This window comes from Mustelus asterias, chromosome 12 (assembly GCF_964213995.1).
Source record: "Mustelus asterias chromosome 12, sMusAst1.hap1.1, whole genome shotgun sequence".
Taxonomy (NCBI): domain Eukaryota; kingdom Metazoa; phylum Chordata; class Chondrichthyes; order Carcharhiniformes; family Triakidae; genus Mustelus; species Mustelus asterias.
In genome coordinates, this window is record NC_135812.1 from 33,526,424 (window position 1) to 33,549,182 (window position 22,759).

The window sequence follows — 22,759 nt, forward strand, 5'->3', positions numbered from 1 at the left end:
CTGATAGGAAGGGCAATGGCGGGAGTAATAATGCTGCTATCTTGAGGGAGGACGGCAGGTTCGTACTACTGCCATTCCCCTGCGGGAAGTTGGGGTGGAGGGGTTGCAGGCCCCCTTGGCAATCCCAGTAATCTGGTGGTGGCTCGCTTTCTGGGTTGCTGCAATACTCTTTGAATGCTGGTATCTATAACCCTGATAGCAGCTGTCTGAGATTACACTGCAACGCCAGCCTCCTGCTGGGAGAAGTTTTACTTGTTTGAAGGTAAGAGTTCGGCCCCTTTTTCTCAGGAGGATGTCCTGCTTTGGAGAGCTGCCAGCCAATCGGATGGCCAGTGGCTCAGTCGCCCCAGCAGTGCCAGCCAGGAGCGGTGGCCACCTCTGGAGCTTCAGACAGTTCACCATGCTTGAGGTCAGGTCAGTCTGGGGTCGGGAGTCTTGGTGAGGGAGACAGGTGCCGGGTTCAAAAGCCGGAGGGTTGGATGAAAGACTTTGAGCCAGTTGATCTGATGAGCCCAAGGGCCCACAAGTGTGGTTCCCCCCACCTCTCCGAAGCACCTCAATAGTCCCTTGGGCTGGCAGGCTGCCTGCCTGATGCCTCCCATACCCCCATAAAGTTTCAGTGAGGTTAGGGCCAGGCGGGTAAGACTGCAGGATGGCCACCCACTGGATTTTACGTTCCCCCCACCTTCAACCGCGCCAAGTGTAGTGTTAAATCCAGCCGCATGGTCTATTGTTTCAGCCCCATTGCTATAAATGATCTTAACCATGGCAGGTTCAATGATGCCAAGCACCATCCTCTCCAGAGGGATAAACACATGCAGCTATGTCTGTCTCCCTCCAGTTAGCACTTGCTGCCTTCTGTTGGACATCACCTTGTCCTGCAAGAGGAAGGCGTGCCAATGAGCGTGGCACAATCTGTTTGTGTGATGTGGCTGTTAAGCTTGCATAGCCAGAAGGGTGTGCTAGCTGAGAGATTTGGATTTGAGGGAAGGGGAAGATATGAATATCAGGTATAACTCATGACTGTTAGAGATTGTTGCTATATGAGTGTTAGATTGAGGTTAGTAGTGCAGTTGGTGGGATAGAACATTTGAAGATGTATTCTCTGATTTGGACCATTTGGGCGAGGCCACTGAACTTCCTGTAAAAATGCATCCAGCTCCTCAGGTTTGACTTCTAGCATTGACCATCATGACTATCTGGTCCCGCTGCTGTCTGGGAGTTTGTTCAGAGGGCCTCCTAGTTCCTTGTGGATTGAGCCTTCTCTGCACCCAACCAAGGCCCTCTGGTGCAGTGTGGGAAAATCTTGGAGCCCATTCTCTCCTGTGTCTGATTCATGTCAAGATTAGAGTCACCTACTCCAGCCACAATGTACCTTTCCTTAAAAGAGACTCAGTCTGGCTTCAAGTAGCACAGGCAATCCACAACTGGTGTTAGCTTCGCATGTTGTTTTGTGTCCTGCTAATGTGCACTCACTTTGCTGTCAAGTGGCTGCACTGGCTCCACGCTGCAGTGATGTTACTGAGCAGGGAGTATGACGCTTGTGCGCTGCCTGGATCAGAAGCGAGATGCGCAACATTGTATCCCCACACCCGTTCTCAGGGGCAATTGAATTTCATCCTCTATAACTCTCCTTGCCTCTTCTCCCTCTTCCCCCCCCCGGCCCCCCCAAACTCTGGTTTTGTGCATTACTCCCTCACCAACACCTCATCTTTGTCCCATAAACCTCCCATGAGGAATCATGGCAGATTTTACTTAGCATAAAGAACCCATTAATTTCCTAATTCTGCTTTGCTGGATTTGATCAGCTTCACTGGACAATAGAGATGTCAATGGTCACGTCCACAGGGCCCTGAAGATATGCGTGACACCAGCCGTATGGTACTCCAGTGAACTTCAGATAACAGCATTGCTTCCTTACCTGCCAATTACTAACATTATGCCTTGTTCCTCTAGGTTGGCTACTATACCTAAATTGAAAGTTAATAAGAGACATTGACACGAGCTGCACACAGACAGTGCTACCGAGGCAGCGTTGCTATGGCAAAAGATCGCCTGCAGTTTACTGAGGCGTCTCTGCCTAAATAGTAAAACAATGAATCTGAAGCCAGGATAACGCAATTCCTTTATTGATTGCGCTCTGAATGTTTCCAGTTTTTCTAGCTGCGGCATAATCATCCAGGAAAGGGAGGCTAACATATTTGGAAAATGCCAGAATTTGATTTACAATTGTAATATTGCAGCTCAATACTGTGTAACCGAACTGCCTCTTGCTCCTGCACTGCAGAAGGAGCCTGCAGGCTGGTGCTTCTCTCTGGTAATAGATCACGATGGATTATTCAAGCGCTGCTCCTCAGTGTATATTGAGTTCCTTGTCCCTGTTGAATGCCATTTCTCATTGTTCTTGACCAGGGAAGGCAATTACTAAGTGCAAGGAAACTGACATGAAGGTATGCCAGCACCCAGGAATCAGTGCTTTGTTCAGCTGTGAAGAATGCCAGTACCAAGTAGTTTAGTTTATTTATTAGTGTCACAAGTAGGCTTACATTAACACTGCAATTAAGTTACTGTGAAAATCTTCTAGCCACACTCTGGCGCCTGTTTGAGTACATTGAGGGAGAATTTAGCATGGCCAATGTGTCTAACCAGCAATTCTTTCGGACTGTGGGAGGAAACCGGAGCACCCGGAGGAAACCCATGCCGACACGGGGAGAACGTGCAAACTCCGTACTAACAGTGACCCAAGCCGGGAATTGAACCCAGGTCCCTGGCGCTGTGAGGCAGCAGTGCTATCTACTGTGCCAACGTGCCGCCCAAACACCTCTGTTCAGTGCAGGCCACAGCAAATCACGACTGACAATATCCATGGAACGCCAACATCTCGGAGGTGGAAAACAAGTGCCTCAATCGCAGTGTCGCTACCCACCTATATTTAAAGAAGCCCACACACACTTCAATGTGTGCTGAAAACAATCTCCCTGGCACTGCAGCAGTGAAGTAAGGAATAATATTACGACATTGAACAATAAGGAGTGCAGTTAAATGTAACGGGCTGCTTTAAAAGCAGTTTTTTAACTGTTTTCTGTCATCACATTCAAATCAGAGGAATATGGAAACAACAAGAACAATAAATCTGAGGCTAGTTCTATTGTGCTGACGCCAATCAAAGTCAACAGTTGTAAATTATGTGCTGCACGGCTTCTTTTTAAGTCACCCTTAAGGCTCATTTATATTCAGTTTGGAAGTGCTGGCTGTGAATATTAGAATGCCATCAGGCACCAGGGAGGTTTCAGCCATTTTGACAGACCGTGCAAGCTTATGCAAAATGGCTGGCAACTGAGGTTTCTGTCGAGCAACTGAAGCCCTCCTGCACTGTAGAGGACAGGAGAGACGGACTTTGCAACAGCTGCCGTGGCCTTCCCTAGACATGGGGGCACGCAGGCACCCGCAGTTGTTGCTGTGTGTGGCAATTCAAAGCCTATCCCGTTCTCGTAGAAAGAAGCCAACCAACACAAGCAGGGGTGCCCGAAACAGTGCGATTCGCAGCCGATATCCCACAACTGCTCCAACACTACGTCAGCTTCAAGCCCCCATCACAGTCTCATTTGTGGATTTTAGTAGTGAGCTCAATGATAATTGGCAATTTCAGCTTTAAACACGGGGCGAAACCGGAAAATGGTAACGTTTTGATGAAATATTTAAACAAGCTTTAAAAACCTCTTCAGGCCTTGCTGGCTGACAAAATGCTACTCCCATAAATAGTGAATGAGAGAAGGCACTACTTAGAACTGAAAATCGAGTACCATTGTCTAATCTCAAATGAAACATAACACTCAACAAGAGCACCATGCAGCTAAACCCTAACCCTGCTAAATAAACAGCAACTCTGTACAATTACACCAGTAACCCTTACATTCTATAAACAATGGCGTACTGTTATAAATAGTAACCCTTACGCTGCTCAATCAAATCTTCAACTACAGATTTGCTGGAGGCGTTAATTTATATACGCTCAATTTTATCTATTTGAGATTATCAGAAATTGTGAGAGCAGGAATGTGCCAATAGCTTTACAATTCTATGTCATCATCTGCGACTTGTGGCACAGCAGTTAGCATTGCTGCCTCATAGTGCCAGGGTCCCGGGTTCAATTCCTGGCTTGGGTCACTGTCTGTGCGGAGTCTGCACATTCTCCCTGTGTCTGCCTGGGTTTCCTCCAGGTGCTCCAGTTTCCTCGCACAGTCTGAAAGACGTGCTGGTTAGGGTGCATTGGCCATGCTCAATTCTCCCTCAGTGTACCTGAACAGGCGCCGGAGTGTGGCAACCAGGGGATTTTCACAGTAACTTAATTGCAGTGTTAATGTAAGCCTACTTGTGACACTAATAAATAAACTTTAAGACTTCATTATTATTAATGAATTGTTTCCTCTCATGTTTGGAAGTATATATCACTTAATATTTTCCCAACTCCCTCCAACCATCAAGGTTCTTCTCTGATTTGGAAACTGGATGACTTGCCGGAAGCTTCTGCATTTTGCTGCTTGATGGACAGGGTCCACAATTCTGTGGAAGGGTTGCAGCGATAAGGAATGGCATTTCATGTTGCAGATCCTACGCCCTCACATCCACAAGACAAGAATAAGGCCATTAGGCTCTGACGTGTTTGTGGACATCCCCCCCCCTTGCATGTCCCCAGTCTTCCTTTCCCCTCTCAACTGCTGTGGCAAAGAAAAGAGAGAGGCCTGTAACCAGGAGTTCTCGGTCGAAAATTCCTCTCTGACCTCCGTTGGGTTATTACCTCTAATCTCATCTTCCCAGTACTGTGACCTTACTGTGGCCTTTCCGCAGGGCTGCAAGGATTTAATACTCACTGCCGTGTATGGAATGGAGTTTGACAGGTTAGTCCTCCACTTGGGAAACATTAAACAGCCGGCAATCCAATCTCATACTGTGCTTGGCCGATTTATATCAATGGTCCACATTGCAGGTGAGTGCCGAAAACATCCACCCTCCTTCGCGGCTGGAGTTTTGGCTGGAACGCCAAATTCTCCGTTCTCCCTCGCAGCAGGATGGGCATGGATGCAATCGGAGAATCCCACCCCAGATCTGACCAAAGTCTTGTATTACCCTATTACTGTGGTCCTGATTTTAATGTTTTATTGGTTTTATTCATTTATGGGATGTGGGCGTCGCTGGCTGGGTCAGCATTTGTTGCCCATCCCTGAGGTCATTTAAGAGTCTACCACATTGCTGTGGGTTTGGAGTCACATGTAGGCCAGACCAGGTAAAGACAGCAGATTTCCTTCCTTAAAGGACATCAGTGAACTAGATGGGATTTTACAACAATCGACAATGTGAATAATCTAACCAAAGAGCCTGTTTGCTTCACGTTGTCTTTGAAGCTTCTAGAACTCTCAGTCAAATCAGTAAGACTTCAGTATTCTGTGGACCTTGGCTCCAAATGGAATGATATTCAAATGGTTAAATCGACACAGTGTGCCTTGCTGGATCTCACCGTCTCAGGTTTAAGCTTGCCTACTGCGGTGAAACCCATTATTAAGTACATGCTGTCTAATTTAGAGCCTGGCAAAACTGAACATGTGGTAGGAAAGGGTCCCAAGAGCTAGTGATTCAACCCCTTGCTGCTTGGGTTGGAGGATGATCTGTCAGAGGTAAAGACTTATATATATTTACAGATTGAAGTGAGCACTTTCAAAATGTTAGTCCACGGGGTGAACTTACTGCCTGGTATATGTATTTCTGATAAGGTGTTGATAGCAAATGTTTTTAGAAGTACTAGGAAGCTTCAGCGAACATTAAAAGTCAATCACATACTGAGATTAGAGTCAAATTTAAACAAGACTAGGTGGGATTGGTTGACGTATTTCCTCAGGAGCATTGGTGAACCAGTTCACATTTTAATTACAAAACAATGGCTCCTGTGGTCATCCTCTAGTGCCAGCTCACACATTAACATTTGCTGAATGAAATCAGCATCACTCCCTATTCCATTCCTCGCTGCCTTTCTCAACACTAACTTTACACTCTGTCTGTTCTGGAGACTAAACTGTGCTGCATGTGGAGTGGGGTGATTTTTGCTGTATTTATGTGGGATCCAAATGCTCATCTATAGCTTTCCGCGCATTTAAATCCTCACAGAGTGGCAGCATCTGAGTAATGAATGGGGTGGGGGGGGGGGGGGGGGGGGTGAGGGAGTGAGAAGAACGGATAGTGGGCAAAGAAAGAAAATGCGTAGAAGGCAGGAAGGGGAAAGAGAAGAATACCATTGTGGATGGTGAACAGAGGGGGTGGCATAACAACATGCATGACATTGGGTTTGACGGTGGTGGGTGGCAGAGTGATTGTTATGGAGAAGGTGAGTAATATTGTGAATGAGGGAGGGAGAAACAGCACCAACAATTTGAATGGCAGTGATTGTTAGAGAGTGTCAGTGTGAATACAGGCATGGGGGGCACAGAATCGGTGTCAATACAGTCGAAATATACTCAAAATCCATCAAAAAGAAACATTTCCTGGAGCAAAGACCAGCCCCAAACAAGCAGCATATTTAAATCTGCCACTGCATGAATTGTACCTTGTTTAATTTTTCCAACAGTACAAATGACAGTCTATTGGATATATGTGCAGCTTAGATTATGGCAAGTTCATAACAGTGGTTAGCACTGCTGCCTCACACGTAAGGGACCCGGGTTCGATTCCCAGCTTGACTCACCGTCTGTGCAGAGTTTGCACGTTCCCCCCATGTCTGCGTGGGTTTCCACCAGGTGCTCGGGTTTCTTCCCACAGTTCACAGATGTGCAGGTTAGGTTGATTGGCCATGCTAAATTGCCCCTCCTCGTCAGGGTAAGTAGGGTTATGGGGATAGGGCCAGTGTGGGATTGTGGTCAGTGCAGTCTCGATGGGCCGAATGGCCTCCTTCTGCACTGTAGAGATTCTACAGCCTGCTGCACTCCCACTGAAATGAGTACTTCCTATGTGCTACGTGTGAGCCCTGCGGATTCAGTTAACATAGCAAATAAATTGGACTGTGGAACATTATCCCAAAACTCTTATTCAATTGCCTTCCAACAGCGATTCTGCTCAAGGGTCTTTATTTAGTTCCATTTTACATTTAATAATTTATTTATTTTTTTCTTTTTAAAAAAAATCATGTTTTCTTGAGGCTGCGGCAGCTTTCTTTCTTCAATTATAAGGTGTTGGTTAAATTTCCTGAGGTAGCTAGGTTGGCCTGTAAGCCCCAATACTGCAAAGTAATCCCCTGGGATAACTGGCTTTAGTAGCAAAGCGCACCAAGGCCCAAAATACCTGTGGGGCAGAACCTTTGTTTTCTCCGATGCTGTTTGATGTTTAGCCCTGGAAATAACCAGTAACATTCTCGTCCTCAAATACCTCTTCAAAATTGCAACAGATAACGAGACACTGATACACTTCAAATCAGAGCATGGTAATATTCTTTGTGGAAACTTTGCACTGTTGTTGAATGTTCCGGCTGGCTCACACACTGGGCGGGATTATCTGGCCCCCGTCACAGCAGATTCCCCTATGGCAGCGGACAAGGTGGGCCAGCCAGAAGTCCACCGACCTCCTCAGGACTGCAACATTCCAGCCACCGTTTATTTTGTGCAGTATTATTCATTGGAAACGCCAGAATGTTAAAGTCACTGACCTGTGTCTTGCGTATTCTTAAATCAGCCGAGGATCTGTTCTGACCCTCCTCCTGCTCTATGCTCTGTTCAATACCTGGAGAAACAATTTAGAAGGATTAGAGATGTCCGGCAAAGGCCAAAGACCCCGTACAGGCCCTACAACCAGTACATAATGTTAATAGAGAATATACAGTACACAATATGCAGTGAACAATACACTATCATTATACAATGTACACTATCCATTAATCTACAATTCGTATGCACAATTCAGTCCAGTAGATTACTTGCATATATAATTGTAATAACCTTTAATGTAATGTGATCCTTCTAAAAAGCAGAGCATTGTAACTGACACCTCAAGGATACCTTACTGCCACTACACACTGTTACTCGGTGTAAATATGGGGAGGGAGCTGTTGGAATTTGGAGATATGTAGAAATTGCATCTTGGCCAGTTCAAGAGATTGTAATCCCGCCATTGCAGGTAAAAAAAAGACTGGAAGTGTACTGAGGGTGTGTGAACTTCAGGAAACTGATGAATATAGAATCATCAGCAAGAGTTATTGGGGTCAATATGAGGAGGAGGATAGGAGAAGTCCTGAGTTAATGAAAAGAGGCAAAGGTTGAGCCATCAATGCAACTTGAACATAGCTTTAGTGAGAGGCCATCTCATTCAGGAGTGCAAAATGCCAGACTCTGCCAAAGGCTCAGAAGATGTCCAAGGTAATACATCACCACAGTGTTCAAGGAAAAAGTGCCAGAGGTGCATAATACACGCAGCAAGATCAACAGTGGAGCAGCCATCCTGAAACTCAGACTGGGGATCGTGATTTCAAGTGATGAATGTCTGAAGAGTTGACTATGGCCTGTATAATTTCAGATAATGTTCACTGTACAGGAGACTGGTTGTAAAACTGAGGCCAACTTAGGGTTGCAGGAAAGGCACTAGACAATGAATGTTAAGATGCAGCAACTAATCCATGGTGTCAACTTTCTATTAATAAACCTTGTCCCTTTTAACCTCCATTTGATTCTAGTCTTATCCATGACAATGATTTTAAAACCCTTCTCCTCATTTATAAGCTGCTTCAATTATGCCTCCTTCTTTTTCAACCTAACTTTTTTTAGTTCTATGTTTACAACCTTTAGGTTTGGATCCCATTTCATCCTATATTCTGGAGCTCTTTCCTAAAATCCCTTTGCATCTCTTCAATAATCCTGAGGTTGCCTTCAGTCACGACCAAACCCGGTTGATCCTGCATTGGTGTCTGTTCTTATCTCTGCAAGGCACCTACAGGGCAATGTTCCCTCTCATCTTGTTCCCCCTTGTTTGTTGCATTGCTGGTTTGTTTGCTTTGTATCTTCTCTTTTGCCTTTGAGGAATAATGGTTGAGTGCTGGGAGGATCAGCAGACTGATTAGCAACCTTGTCTGGGACACCCTTTCCAAGGCCAACAAGTCCTGGAGTGGGACTGGAACCTAGAGCTTCTGGCTTAGAACCAGGAGCCACGACCTACTGAGCCACAAGACCTCATTTGCTGCACTGTACCGTCCCTTTAAGATTGCTGCGCACATCTTAAAGGGAACACTGTTTGTGCCTGGCCTGTTGTTGCTTGAGTGATGCTTTCTAGATTGCTGCAGAGCGGCAGGGCCGTGAAGCTTAGAAGGAACAGTGCTAGAGGATCATTTTTATAAAATAAGTAATAGTGTGTCGGCTATTATAGGGATGCTTTATTACCAGAAGCTGTATATAAACGGAAGTCTTGGGATGTTTTATTACACCATATGCACTACATAAAAGAGTGGCTGGCTTGACAGGATAGAGCAGGCCAATAATGACGCAGTGCTGAAATCAGCAGCAGTTCCTTCCAGTGCTGGACTGAACGCCATGGGATCATACATCTTAAAGATGTTCAGTTATAAAAGGAATTCTGATCTTGAATAAAATTGCTAAATTGAAATTTAACTGCTATTTAATTTGGTACTTAAATATGCTCATTTATTAACCATTCAATAATACAATGAAATTGGTATCTGAAAGATATGCAGTTTAGATAATTATACAAGGCGATGAACAACTAATTAAACTGCATCAAATTTTGACAAGTGTTTTAAATTAATAAACTGTTATGCAACTTCATATTGTGTGGCAGATTAATTCAATTTTTTAAAAAATGTTTTTGCTTTACCTACTATCAGTTTTCCCAAACCCCCACTCGACATGCCAGCATATTGAGATAGTGCTACGGGTTGGATTGGTTTCAGCAAACTGTGTTGGACTGTAATTCAGTGGCTCAATCCCTGGCGTGTCAGTGAAATTGAGGAAATCGAAGCTCTGACATTGATATTTACACCCTTATGGGGGATGTGGGGGAGGGGGCGGGTGTGGAGGTGCAGGTTCGGTGTGCAGGTTGCAGGGCGGCATCGTGGCACAGTGGTTAGCACTGCTGCCTCACAGCGCCAGAGACCCGGGTTCGATTCCCGGCTTGGATCACAGTCTGTGCGGAGTCTGCACGTTCTCCCCGTGTCTGCATGGGTTTCGGCCTGGTGTTCCGGTTTCCTCCCACAGTCCGAAAGACGTGCTGGTTAGGTGCATTGGCCATGCTAAATTCTCCCTCAGTGTACCCGAACAGGCGCTGGAGTGTGGCGACTAGGGGATTTTCACAGTAACTTAATTGCAGTGTTAATATAAGCCTACTTGTGACACAAATAAATAAAAGGAAGGGGCAGATTCCTCAACCCATTGAATGCAACTCAAGGCAGGCAAGGAAGCAATCAGCAACATCCATAAGACAGCCAAAGGTCAGAGGTCCCCTCAGTCCATGCAGATGTCCACGGGTTACGCCATCCTGTCCAGGTGGGAGTTAAACTGCAAGAATGAGACTTTTTGAAGGGAGGAACGCAAGAAGATAAAGTTTAACAAAAGAAAATTGTATTCACACCAAAACAGAAGATGGGATTCTATGATATCCCTTTGTGGCAGCAGGCAGTGTGCCATTGGCCGGCGGTGGGATCTGGTCCTGCCGCTGTCAATGGGATTTCTTGTTGACTCCACACAATACAGTCGGGAAACCTGCAGCAGGAGGGCTGCACTGTCAGCAGGACCAGAAAATCCCAGCGACAAGAACAGCTGGAAAGTTCCGGCAACAATATATGTGAAAATAGAAAGCGGGGGTATTTAAACTAAGTTGACAGAGGAGGGGAAACAACAGTGGGGGTGGGTGGAGGGGGGGTGGGTGGAGGGGGGGTGGGCCCCCCTGTGCCGGGCATGTTTGTGGCAGGGGAGAGGGAGGACATAAAATATGTTGTGTGGCTAGCCCACCACTGTCAGGCCCACCCCAATCTGGTCCGCATAATACTGGGGAGTGGGGTGGGGTAGGGGGTCTCTACTTAAGGCACTCAATCCACCTCCACTTCCATGGAATGCTGAACTGCTGGGCAGTGGCAGGCGTTTCTTTTGTGAAATAACTTTGTTTAAAAGGCAGGGAGGAAGGGGGTGGCACATTATTCGGGTTTGCCCCGTGTGCCCCTGGGGGCAGCAACATCCCACCCTCCTGCCAAACTGAGGTTCAGAGCCTGACCATCATTACAAACAGAACTTGAGCAAACAGAGTGAGGAAGATAACTGGGGACTTCAGGAGGGCTGGTGAATTGAGCAGATTAACATTAATGCAGAAAATGGCAAAGTGATGCACTTTGGAAGGAAAACCCAGGAGAGGTAGTAAAATCTGCTGAATATTTAAAGAGAGAGCTGGTGGTTTTATATATGGAAATCTTTTAAGGTTGTACAGCCTGTTGGCAAAGCAGTTGAAAATATAAACAGTGGCTTTCTAAGTACAGGCTTGGAGTACAAAATCAAGGAAGTTATGGTAAACCTTTAGCAATGACTGGTCAGACCTCAGGTATTGTGTTTGGTTCTGGGTACCACACTTCAGAAAGGAAGTCAAGGTCATAAAGAGAGTGCAGAGAGGATTTCCAAGATTGGTACCACAGGAATGAGATTGGAGAGAGGCCGGTGTTTAGAGGTTGTTCTCCTTGGAGCAAAGGAAATCCACAGGACCATAAGATACCGGAGAAGAATTAGGCCATTCGGCCCATCGAGTCTGCTCCATCATTCAATCATTAATCTATGTTTCTCAACCCCATTCTCCCGCCTTTTCCCCGTAATATTTGATCCCCTTACCAATCAAGAACCTATCTATCTCTGTCCTAAATACACGCAATGACCTGGCCTCCATAGCTTTCTGTGGCAATGAATTCCATAAATTCACCACCCACTGGCTGAAGAAGTTCCTCCTCATCTCGGTTCTAAAGGGTCGTCCCTTTCCTCTGAGGCTGTGCCCACGGATCCTAGTCTCTCTCACTAATGGAAACATCTTCCCCACATCCACTCTATCCAGGCCTTTCAGTATTCTGTATAAGTCAAGGCGAGACTTCATAAAGATGTTCAAAATTATGGGGGACTTAGACCGGGAGAAACCATGTCTGGTGGCCCTCCTGCCAGTAATTAGAGCACACCGATTTAAGATCATTGGCTAGAAAAAAAGCCAACGGGGAGATGTGTCGCAATCTTTGTGAGTTTGAGAACCTCGAATGGATTGCCTTAAAGAGTAAGTGGAAGAGGATTCAGTAGCAACTTTCAAAAGGCAATTGGATACAGACTTGAAGGGCTGTGGGGAAAAAAGAGCAAGGAAATAATTGGTAGACATTTCAGAGAACTGGCAGAAGAATGAATGTCCCCTGCTTTGCTGCATGAGTGTATGGAACTGAAGTGTGAAAGGGAAGGAAAATGAAGGTTTCAGCTGTGACAAATGTAGAGGAGCTAATGAGGCAGAATCTGAAGCGCTGAACCATGAATAATTTAACCAATTTGGATGCTGGATTCTGTTGGTAGCATTTACTTACTCTTTAATTTGGAGCGGACCTTATTTGCTGTCTTCTTGATATCCGTCATCAATTCTTCTAATTCTTCCTTTGTTTCTGAAAGACAGACGACATGAAGCGTGAGTGCATAACAGCATTGGACAATGTAGTGAGCCCTCCATAACCCAAACTTCCCACAGCACAGATTCAGTGAGCGGATTCATGACATTCTGGGATGTGAAGGAGCTACTTCATCTCTTTGTTATTCTGCAGGATTCAGTGGGATTCAGACATTCCCGAGAATTAGTGAGCTGTCCTTTCCGAGGAGAGGACAGTAAAGGCCCACAACTGAAAATCCTCACGTGATGGAGGTGCTACAATTAAAGTCACTCTCCGCAGCATTAGTCAGCTCAAACATAACTGACCAAAACCACAAGCCAGTATAGCAAACCAAAAAAATAAATCAAGCTACCAGATCAGACCACAAATTAACCTCAAGATGTGTCAATTAGATTCCAGCCCACAACTCGCTCAGGGATACAAAGAACAAAAGAGAAATGCAGCACAGGAACAGGCCCTTCGGCCCATCCAAGCCTGCGCCGATAATGATATCCTAACTAAACTAAAAAAAAAGCCTTCTGCCTTACTCGGTCTGTATCCCTCTATTCCCTCTCTATTCATGTATCCATCCAGATAGCTCTTAAATGCTGCTAATGTGCCTGCTTCCATCACCCTCTCTGTTCCAGGCACCCACTACTCTCTGCATGAAAAACGTGCTCTGCAAACCCTCTTAAATTTCCCCCTTCTCACCCTGAACCTGTGCCCCCTTGTAATTGACACTTCCACTCTGGGAAAAAGCCTCTGACTATCCACCCTGTCTATGCCTCTCATAATTTTGTAGACCACTATCAGGTCTCCCTCAGCCTCCGTCTTTCCAATGAAACAATCCGATTCATCCTCTTAAGATCTATTGTCTCTAGTTTATTTGAAGTTGGCAGACTGTTTTCCGATTTGGTCCCCTAAGGTGGTGATTGATAGCTAAAGAGAAAGGTGCACATGATGGTGTTTCGTAAAGTACAAAGTTTGATAGACCAGGCTCCAAATCTGAAGGTTCTTTACTTAAGAGAAATGGGCTCAAGTGGGATATCATTGGAGTTTTTATAGTGGTCAAGGGATTGGTTAACAACTGGGACTTGTATCTTGCCTTTAACAATATATAAAGTTGCAAGGCTCTTCAAGGAGGTGTGAATCAGGTTAAAAAAAAGATGCTGAAGAAGGGGAATGTTGGCTAAAAGCTGAGTCAAAGAAATGGGTTTTCAAGGAAGCCTTAAAGATGGAGAAGGAGTTGGATAACCAAAAGTTTCCCAGAGGGAATTCCAGGCCACAGAAGCTAGACATAAAACGTACAAGAATGTTGAGCTGATATGCACCACTGTTCCAAGTAGTCTGTCCCATGTAATTGTGGTGCCATATGCATCAGGATAAATAAATGCCCTATCCAACTGGAGTCATGTAATCTACTGCAACAGATGAAAAAGTAGGCACAAATCTGAGCATATAAGGTGGCACAGTGGTTAGCACTGCTGCCTCACAGCGCCAGGGATCCGGGTTCGATTCCCAGCTTGGGTCGCTGTCTATGTGGAGTCTACATGTTCTCCCTGTGTTTGGGTGGGTTTCCTCCGGCTTCCTCCCACAGTCCGAAGGACATGCTGGTTAGGTGCATTAGCCATGCTAAATTCTCCCTCAGTGTACCCGAACAGGTGCCGGAGTTTGGCAACTGGAGGATTTTCACAGTAGCTTCATTGCAATGTTAATGTGACTTGTGACACAAATAAATAATTTTTTTCATAGAGGTTTACAGCATGGAAACAGGCCCTTCGGCCCAACTTGTCCATGCCGCCCTTTTTTTAAAACCCCGAAGCTAATCCCAATTGCCCGCATTTGGCCCATATCCCTCTATACCCATCGTACCCATGTAACTATCTAAATGCTTTTTAAAAGATAAAATTGTACCCGCCTCTACTACTACCTCTGGCAGCTTGTTCCAGCCACTCACCACCCTCTGTGTGAAATAATTGCCCCTCTAGACACTTTTGTATCTCTCCCCTCTCACCTTAAACCTATGCCCTCTAGTTTTAGACTCCCCTACCTTTGGGAAAACATATTGACTATCTACCTTGTCTATGCCCCTCATTATTTTATAAACCTCTATAAGGTCACCCCTCAGCCTCCTACGCTCCAAAGAAAAAAGTCCCAGTCTATTCAACCTCTCCTTATAACTCAATCCATCAAGTCCCGGTAGCTTCCTAGTAAATCTTTTCTGCACTCTTTCTAGTTTAATAATATCCTTTCTATAATAGGGTGACCAGAATTGCACACAGCATAAATAAACTTAACTTAAAGTGAAAATAGAACTGGAAAATTCCTTCCTGAGCACTTCAGTTATTAATGTCCAGGAGATCACACTGACCCTGTTTACAATATTCTTCTTTAAGGAGGTGATCTCCACCCCAGCCAGAAACACACCTCATTCTCTCTGGAAGGAATATATAGCTTGAAGCTACATGCGAGGGAAATAGGAGGAAAATTAAAGTAGAATGAGGGTTCAGGACTGGACCAAGGCATCTTAAGGAACTAAGATTTTGATGGGCAATTGGAAAGAGAAGGACAAAGTAAAGGAAACTGAGGATTGATCTCAATCTTGATGAAGTTTGCATGTTCTGTGCACTCACTGGACGCAAGGATGGAGCAGCCAGGGGAGGGAGGGTTAAGGAGGTGGTCAGGAATGAAAACAAAACCTGTGGTCTTTTGAAGTTTGCATGATTGTCCTTGAGCAGGAGTTCCCAAACTGTGGGTCGTGACCCCATTGGGGTGTTGGGCTGATCATCTGGGAGCAGGAGCTCCGGAGCAGCGACTGCCAAGCAGAGACACTGGGCCTGTGTATTTTTTTGTCCTAAATGGTTCATCAGTGGGACAACTTTTCACTGCACGGATTGGTCATTCTTTCAGTGCCCCAATTGATTGTTCAGTTCAGTGCTCTGATTGACTAACCGGGGCTTCCATCAATGTGCTCGTAATGGAGGAGGCACTTTGAAAATGGCGAACGGTGGGAGAGTCCTGCGACCAGCGCCGAGACTCTATTACCATGTGTGCATGACACCCTTGTTCCAAGGAGCTTCAATGTGATTGTGGCAAAGTGGGCAAAGCCATTGCCCCACTTAATAACTCCCCAACCACACCTGCTCAACAACTGTCCCCTCCCTACCTACCCCCCACCCACCCCCACCCCCTGATTCCCCCAACTCTCAGTCTGGGGTCATACCAATTTCCAAACATTAAAATAGGATCCCAGAGAGAAAAAGAGTGGGTGTAAAGAGGGTCTGGAAGCAGTCAGCAACCCTACAAGATTGGCACAGTGGCAAGCACTGCTGCCTCACAGCACCAGGGATCTGGGCTCAATTCCAGCCTCGGGTCACTGTCTGTGTGGAGTTTGCACGTTTACCCCGTGTCTGCGTGGGTTTCCTCTGGGTGCTCCAGTTTCCTCCCACAGTCCGAAAGACGTGATGGTTCGGTGGAATGGCCATGCTAAACTGTCCCTTAGTGTCAGGGAGATTAGCAAGGTAAATACATGGGGTTACAGGGATAGGGCCTGGGTGTGATTGTTATTGGTGCAGATGGGCCAAATGGCCTCTTTCTGCACTATAGGGATTCTATGAATCCAGTCCAGTCTGTGGCTTTTAGTTAGGTGTATTAGCATTACTGAAGATTATTGGGAGTAGCAGGTTTTATTAATTATAAATTAATGAAAATTAATTAATTAATACCTAATAAAGATGGTAGGGCAGGTGATGTGTTGCAATTGCAGGATGTGAATGTCCCGGGATGTCAGTGTAATCCAGAATAAACACACCTGCAGTAAATATCTGCAGCTTGAGGAGCTTCAGATCAGATTCATTAGCTGAATTTTCCGGTTATTCACGTTGATGGGATCTTCTAGTCCTGCCCACGGCGCACCCCCGCTGCGGCTTTCCCAGCCATAGGGGAAACCCCATTGACTAGATCCCGCCACCGGCCAATGGCAGGACCCCTCCGCGAAACACGCGACAAGTTGCGCAGAAAATCCCGCCAAACTGCAGACACAATGATGCATGGGAAAGGGGAAAGTTAACTGGATAATTTGTATCAGGAGGAAGTCGCACCCCTTCGGATAGGGTCTTCTGATTGGTCAGTGACAGGAGAGTGCGACTTTGAGTCAGGCAGGGATGGGGATCAGAAGGCGGAAGTGGAGAAGCCTCAGCCTTTGCAACGTCCAACAGGTTTGCAATCTGTATGGACGAAAGTGGTGGCTGCAGAGTGGATAAGAAAACTGACCATGGCACCACCGTACAGAAAGCCATTCCAGCTGGTTGTGTTCATTGGAATGTAGTGACAATAAGGGAGAGTATAATCGGGGGTCAGACACAGTTTTCTGTGGCCGAGAGTGAGAATCCAGACATCTGCCTGGCACATCTGCCCGGCGCCAGGGTATGGGAGATCTCCTTTGGGCTTGGAGAGGAACTTACAGTGAGAGGGGGAGGATCCAACCCTACCAGTGACAGAGGTAGAACTAGGAAAGAGTTTCTGCTGAGGCAGTATGAGAAGCAAGGGCTAAATTCAAAACCAAAACATCAGAGGTAAAAAACGTCCGGGGAATTTCACAGTAACTTCATTGCAGTGTTAATGTTAGCCTACTTATGATTAATAAATAAAAAGTTTAAAAACTTTACTGCTTCAGCTTCCAGCATGCTGGCAGAGGGTAAACCAGATTTGAGAGTTACATGCATGGCTGAGAGATTGGTGTGGGACAAATGGGGCTTGATTCATGGGACATGGGGAAAGTGGGAGGTGTACTGTTGGGGTGGTTGACACCTGAACCGTGCTGGGACACATGTTTTGGGATATGTTGATCAGAATGTCAGTCTTCATGTGAACCATTTGAGACCCTTTAACTTTCATTGAACCCAGGCTATATTAGACCTGAGAGTGCTTGGTGCTGTGCTGGAGTGTGGAAAAGGTTCCACACCAGTGCATGTTTCATTTAAGTCAGCACAAACACTTAAAATCAACAGATAAACGGAGAGGTAGATCAATATGAGAGAGGAAGGAAGAAATGAAGAAAGTGATGAATAGAGCATTAAATAGATAAGACGGATGGCAGATCGGTAGATTGATTTATAGCAGCTATGTTGAAGATTGTCCCGTACTGCGGAAATCTGCATTTGCGTCAAGGAACACAAGTCTGCCCCTTCCTGGATCATAGCACCCAGTTCCAGTCCCATAGTCTGTGCTCAACCTCCTTCCATCATTCTGATTGGATGAATTTGCAATTCTTTATTCTCTCTACCTTTCTTTTTCCCTCCGCAACCACCCAGTCGCTGGATTCAACCTGGGGCTCCCCTTCTATACTATGCTGTGGAAATTGACCAAACAGCAAGCAATGACAACCATGTCTGGTAAAACAATGGAACTGGATTACAGGAATACATTTGATGTTCACTTTGATAATAAACTAGTAAACACAAGTCAACATGGATTCAAAACAACAACACTATTTTATATTTACACAGCTCCTTTCACGTAATAGAATGTCCCAAGACACTTACAGGAACATTATGAACAAAGGTTATTACCGAGCCAGAAAAAGAATTGGGTGGAATTCTCCCATTTTGAGACTGTACGGTAGTGGGCAGCTCCAGAGGTGCCTGTTCCGCCAGCCAGAATGGCAGGATCCCATACCAGATTCGGCAACTGGAACCTCATCAATTATGCGCATGCTCCTTCCCTTCCAACTCTCCTGGTGGGCCAGCAGCTGATTCGTCAGCCTGCCCTCAGCTGATGGATTAGAAGTTCCTGTTGCCGTATTGAAATACTAGTCCAATATCACTCTCTCCTGCCCACCTGTCTTGACCAGACTGTGCAGGATATCAGCAAGCCAGAGGGAAAAGCAGTTTCAAGAAGATGTCGGTTCCTCGATTCAACCGCCACCAACCGCCCCCCCCCCTGAGCCCATCAACTGTGAGATATCCATGCTCCACTTGGACCTCGACACACTGCGCTTGAGTCTTCATCCAACTCCTTCTAGTAAACGATGTGATATCCCTTCATCTACTTATTTGTGAGCCTTGTTGGGATCCAGCTTCTCTCCTCTCGATCTTCCCTTTGTCTTCCATTTTTCATCCACCTCCTTGGCCCTCTGCATGCCATTATTAGCCCTTGCCCTTCAAACCACCTCCCCCAATCCTTGCACATCCCTCCTTCCACATTGCCTCCCTTGTCTTTGTTCGGCTACACCTCCCTCACTCCACCTCCCCAGTCGAGCTTCAGACTTCTGTTGCGGTGGCTGTATGACAACGGTGTTGTCCAGGTAAACACTGCTGTGTGGCACCAGGGGCAAGGAGACCCCTGTACACCCCAACCCCAGGTGCAGCACTGAACGGACTCGGATATATAGGAGGGTCCAGGGGTCCAGCAGCACGATGCTGTCCATAAAGACCAGCCCGACATGGAGTTGGAGGACAGGAACTGGTCTGCCTCGGCACAGTAGTGTACAGCGCATCTGGAGCAGTGCAGTACATGGCGGAAGGGCTTAATGTGCTCGCCTCGAAGCATCTTGCAAACTTGTGTACGCCACTCTTTTAGCAATCGGCTTCCTCCTGGCATGACTCAGGTTGGAAGGCCTGATGGGATGCTGGATGAGCACTCACGAGATGCAAATAAATGCAAATGGCATTCACGGCACCAGCCAGCGGTAAGATCGACCTGCCATTAACCCACCAGTGGGAGAACCGCAACATGATTTTAAGTTGGCGGATTTCCGGCTTTTTGGCTGCCGTTAGATTCTCCACTCCCGCCTACCTCCAAACGGGCGGGAGTGGAGAATCTAACGGCAGCCCCTGAGTCTTTGCTGAAGCAGGAACCAGTCAAGGTTAGCGAGCAATGATGGGTGGAATTTGATGTGAGTATCACGGCAGCTGTGTTTTAGATGACCTCAAATTTACAGAGAAAAAAATGGAGAACTAATGTTGATCGTGAGGTGTTGAAGGCATGAATGAGGGTTTCTGCAGCAGATACATTGAGACAATAGTGCGGCTGGCAGATGTTATGGAGAAGGGCCACCATAGTGATGACGCAGATGTGGTTTAAAGTTCACTTCGGGGTCAAATATGAGATCGAGATTGGGAACAGTGGGTTTAGTTTCATACAGATACCACGGAGAAGGATAGCTAGGCAACAGACCTTGTAGTGGGGAGCCAAGACAATAGCTTCAGTCTTCCTGATATTTAATTGGAGGACATTTCTTCTCATTTAGTAACGGATGTCGGAGAAACGGTTTGATAATTTAGCAACAGTGGAGGCATTGTGAGAGATGGCAGTGAGGAAGAGCTGGGTGTTATCAATGAATATGTGAAAACAAACACCTTTTTAGAGTGATCTCACCAATGGATAGCACAGTGATGAAAATTGGAGAGGCCAAGGATGGATCCTTGGGGCCAGTGGGCTGACGAATGGCAGATGGAGTTTAATTTAGACAAATGCGAGGTGATGCATTTTGGTAGATTGAACCGGGGCAGGACTTACTCAGTTAATGGTAGGGCATTGGGGAGAGTTACAGAACAAAGAGATCTCGGGGTACATGTTCATAGCTCCTTGATGGAGTCACAGGTGGACAGAGTGGTGAAGAAGGCATTCGGCATGCTTGGTTTCATTGGTCAGAACATTGAATACAGGAGTTGGAATGTCTTGTTGAAGTTGTACAAGACATTGGTAAAGCCACACTTGGAATACTGTGTGCAATTCTGGTCACCCTATTGCAGACAGGATATTATTAAACTATAAAGAGTGCAGAAAAGATTTACTAGGATGCTACTGGGACTTGATGAATTGAGTTATAAGGAGAGGCTGGATAGACTGGGACATTTTTCTCTGGAGCGTAGGAGGCTGAGGGGTGATCATTTATAGAGATCTATAAAATAATGAGGGGCACAGATCAGCTAGAGAGTCAATATCTTTTCCCAAAGGTAGTGGAGTCTAAAACTAGAGGACATAGATTTAAGATGAGAGGGGAGAGATACAAAAGTGTCCAGAGGGGCAATTTTTTCACACAGAGGGTGGTGAGTGTCTGGAACAAGCTGCTAGAGGTAGTAGTAGAGGCGGGAACAATTTTGTCTTTTGAAAAGCATTTAGATAGTTACATGGGTACCATGGGTACAGAGGGATATGGGCCAAATGCAGGCAATTGGGATTAGCTTAAGGGTTTTAAAAAAAAAGGGCGGCATGGACAAGTTGGGCTGAAGGCTCTGTTTCCATGCTGCAAACCTCTATAACTCTAACCACAGTTATAATGGTGCAGGAGTGGGAAGAAAATCCATTGCATGAAATACTGTGGCAACACTTTAGATAGATAAGAATAGAGCCAAATGGAGGATGTAAGGTGTGGTCAAATTTGTTAAAGGCTGGAAACAGGTTGAGAAGAACAAGGGAGAGAAAGTTTGTTACAGTCACGTAGGACGTCATTTGTGACTTTGATGAGAGCTATTTCAGCTGTTGCAGGGTTGGAAACTGATTGGAGGGCTTGGATGGGAAAGGATTTGGGAAGAAATCAAGGACTTTTGAGAGGAAAAGGGTGTTGAAGATAAGGTTGACGGTTTGAGGAGAGGGGTGATGACAGTAAATTTGAAAGAGAGCTGGATAGTACCTGAAGAGCGCAAAGTGTTAGCATTATCAGCTAACATGGGGATCAGCAAGGGCAGGTGAGTGGTCAGCAATTTAGTGGAAGAAGCATCAAGGGAGCAGGAGGTGGATTTCATAGGCAAGATGAGCGAGTGGAAGTGTGGGATGTGACAGAGGCAGCTGATTGGATGGTCTCACTCATAATGACAAAGAAGTACACTCGCTCCTCGCTCTTATTGTTGGAGGTGAGGATGGAGTTGATTTGGGAGGAGAAAGCAGCCTGTCTACCCAGGGCAGCTGGGTAACCATGTCTCCAGCTGCCAAAATCCTGCAAGAAGAAATGCTCCTGGAGGAGCATGCAGGCTTGGAAAAGCATGACCAAGAGGGGCTTCCATATGGTTAAACCCATAGCCCATTAGTGCAAAAGAGGTACATTTATAATATTATTTCAGATTAAACCATCACACATGCAACAAGACCTGAACAACATTCAGACCTGGGCTGATAATTGGCAAGTGGCATTTGTACTGCTCAAGTGCCAGGCAATGACCATCTCCAATAAGAGAGAATCTAACCATCTCCTCTTGAAGTTCACCGAAATTACCATTGCTAAACCTTCCCCCACACCCGCGCCCACCCGCGGGTTACCAGAAACGGAACTGGACCAGCCATATAAATACTGTGGCCACAGGACAGAGACTGGGAATTCTGTGCCAAGTAACTTAGCACCCAACTCCCCAAAGCCTGATCATCATTGCCAAGCACAAGTGAGGAGTGTGATGGAATACTCTCCACTTTCCTGGAATGAGTGCAGCTGTAACAACACTAAAAAAGCTCGACACCATTCAAGACAAAGCAGCCTGTTTGATCCACAACGCATTCTCTGCTTTAAATCTTTCCTCTCTACATCACTGGTGTACCAGTGGCAGCCACACGTACCATTTACCAGATGCACTGCAGCAGCTTACCAAGATTCCTTTGATAGCAACTTCTAAACCCAAGACCTCTACCACCTAGGACAAGGAAAACAGACACATGGGAACGCCACCGCCTGCAGGTTCTCCTCCAAGCCACACACCTTCTTGACTTGGAGCTAGATCGCCATCCCTTCACTGTAGCTGACTCCCTTGCTAATAGCACTGTAGGTGTACCTACACTTTACTGACAGCGAAGTTCAAGAAAGTAGCTTCTCAAGGGTAAGTAGGGATGGGCGACAAATGTTGGGAACACTCATATCCGAGGGACAAATTTACATTGCAGGTTAAAAAGCTGGTTAAATTTAAGAAAAGTTAAGCCTACTCTGAAAGACAAACTTAAGAATAGATATGAAGAAATTCTTCAGAGCAATCAACATTTGGAATGGACTACATGGCAGTGTATTCAAAGTAATCATTTAAGATACAGAGCAAATGAGCTGAGACTGTATTTTTAAGTTGAACAGGTTAGTTAGCCTTCCTCATTTCTGCAGGTATCCTGTTGCACAATCTCCACAATTCTTTAATTACAAACTCTGATGAA

The 22,759-nt window shown here is 45.9% G+C and overlaps 1 protein-coding gene across 1 annotated transcript in view; it reads right to left on the bottom strand.

Moving 5' to 3' along the window:
• The window catches only part of LOC144501362 (syntaxin-1A-like), a 275,696-nt gene that overhangs the window by 103,240 nt on the left and 149,697 nt on the right, over positions 1–22,759 (bottom strand). Inside the window, exons 4-5 of the mRNA XM_078225015.1 lie at positions 12,575–12,649; positions 7,688–7,761 (exon numbers count right to left, since the gene is read on the bottom strand). Of these exons, the coding sequence (XP_078081141.1) occupies positions 7,688–7,761; positions 12,575–12,649 (149 nt within the window). The remainder of the gene's footprint in view (positions 1–7,687; positions 7,762–12,574; positions 12,650–22,759) is intronic.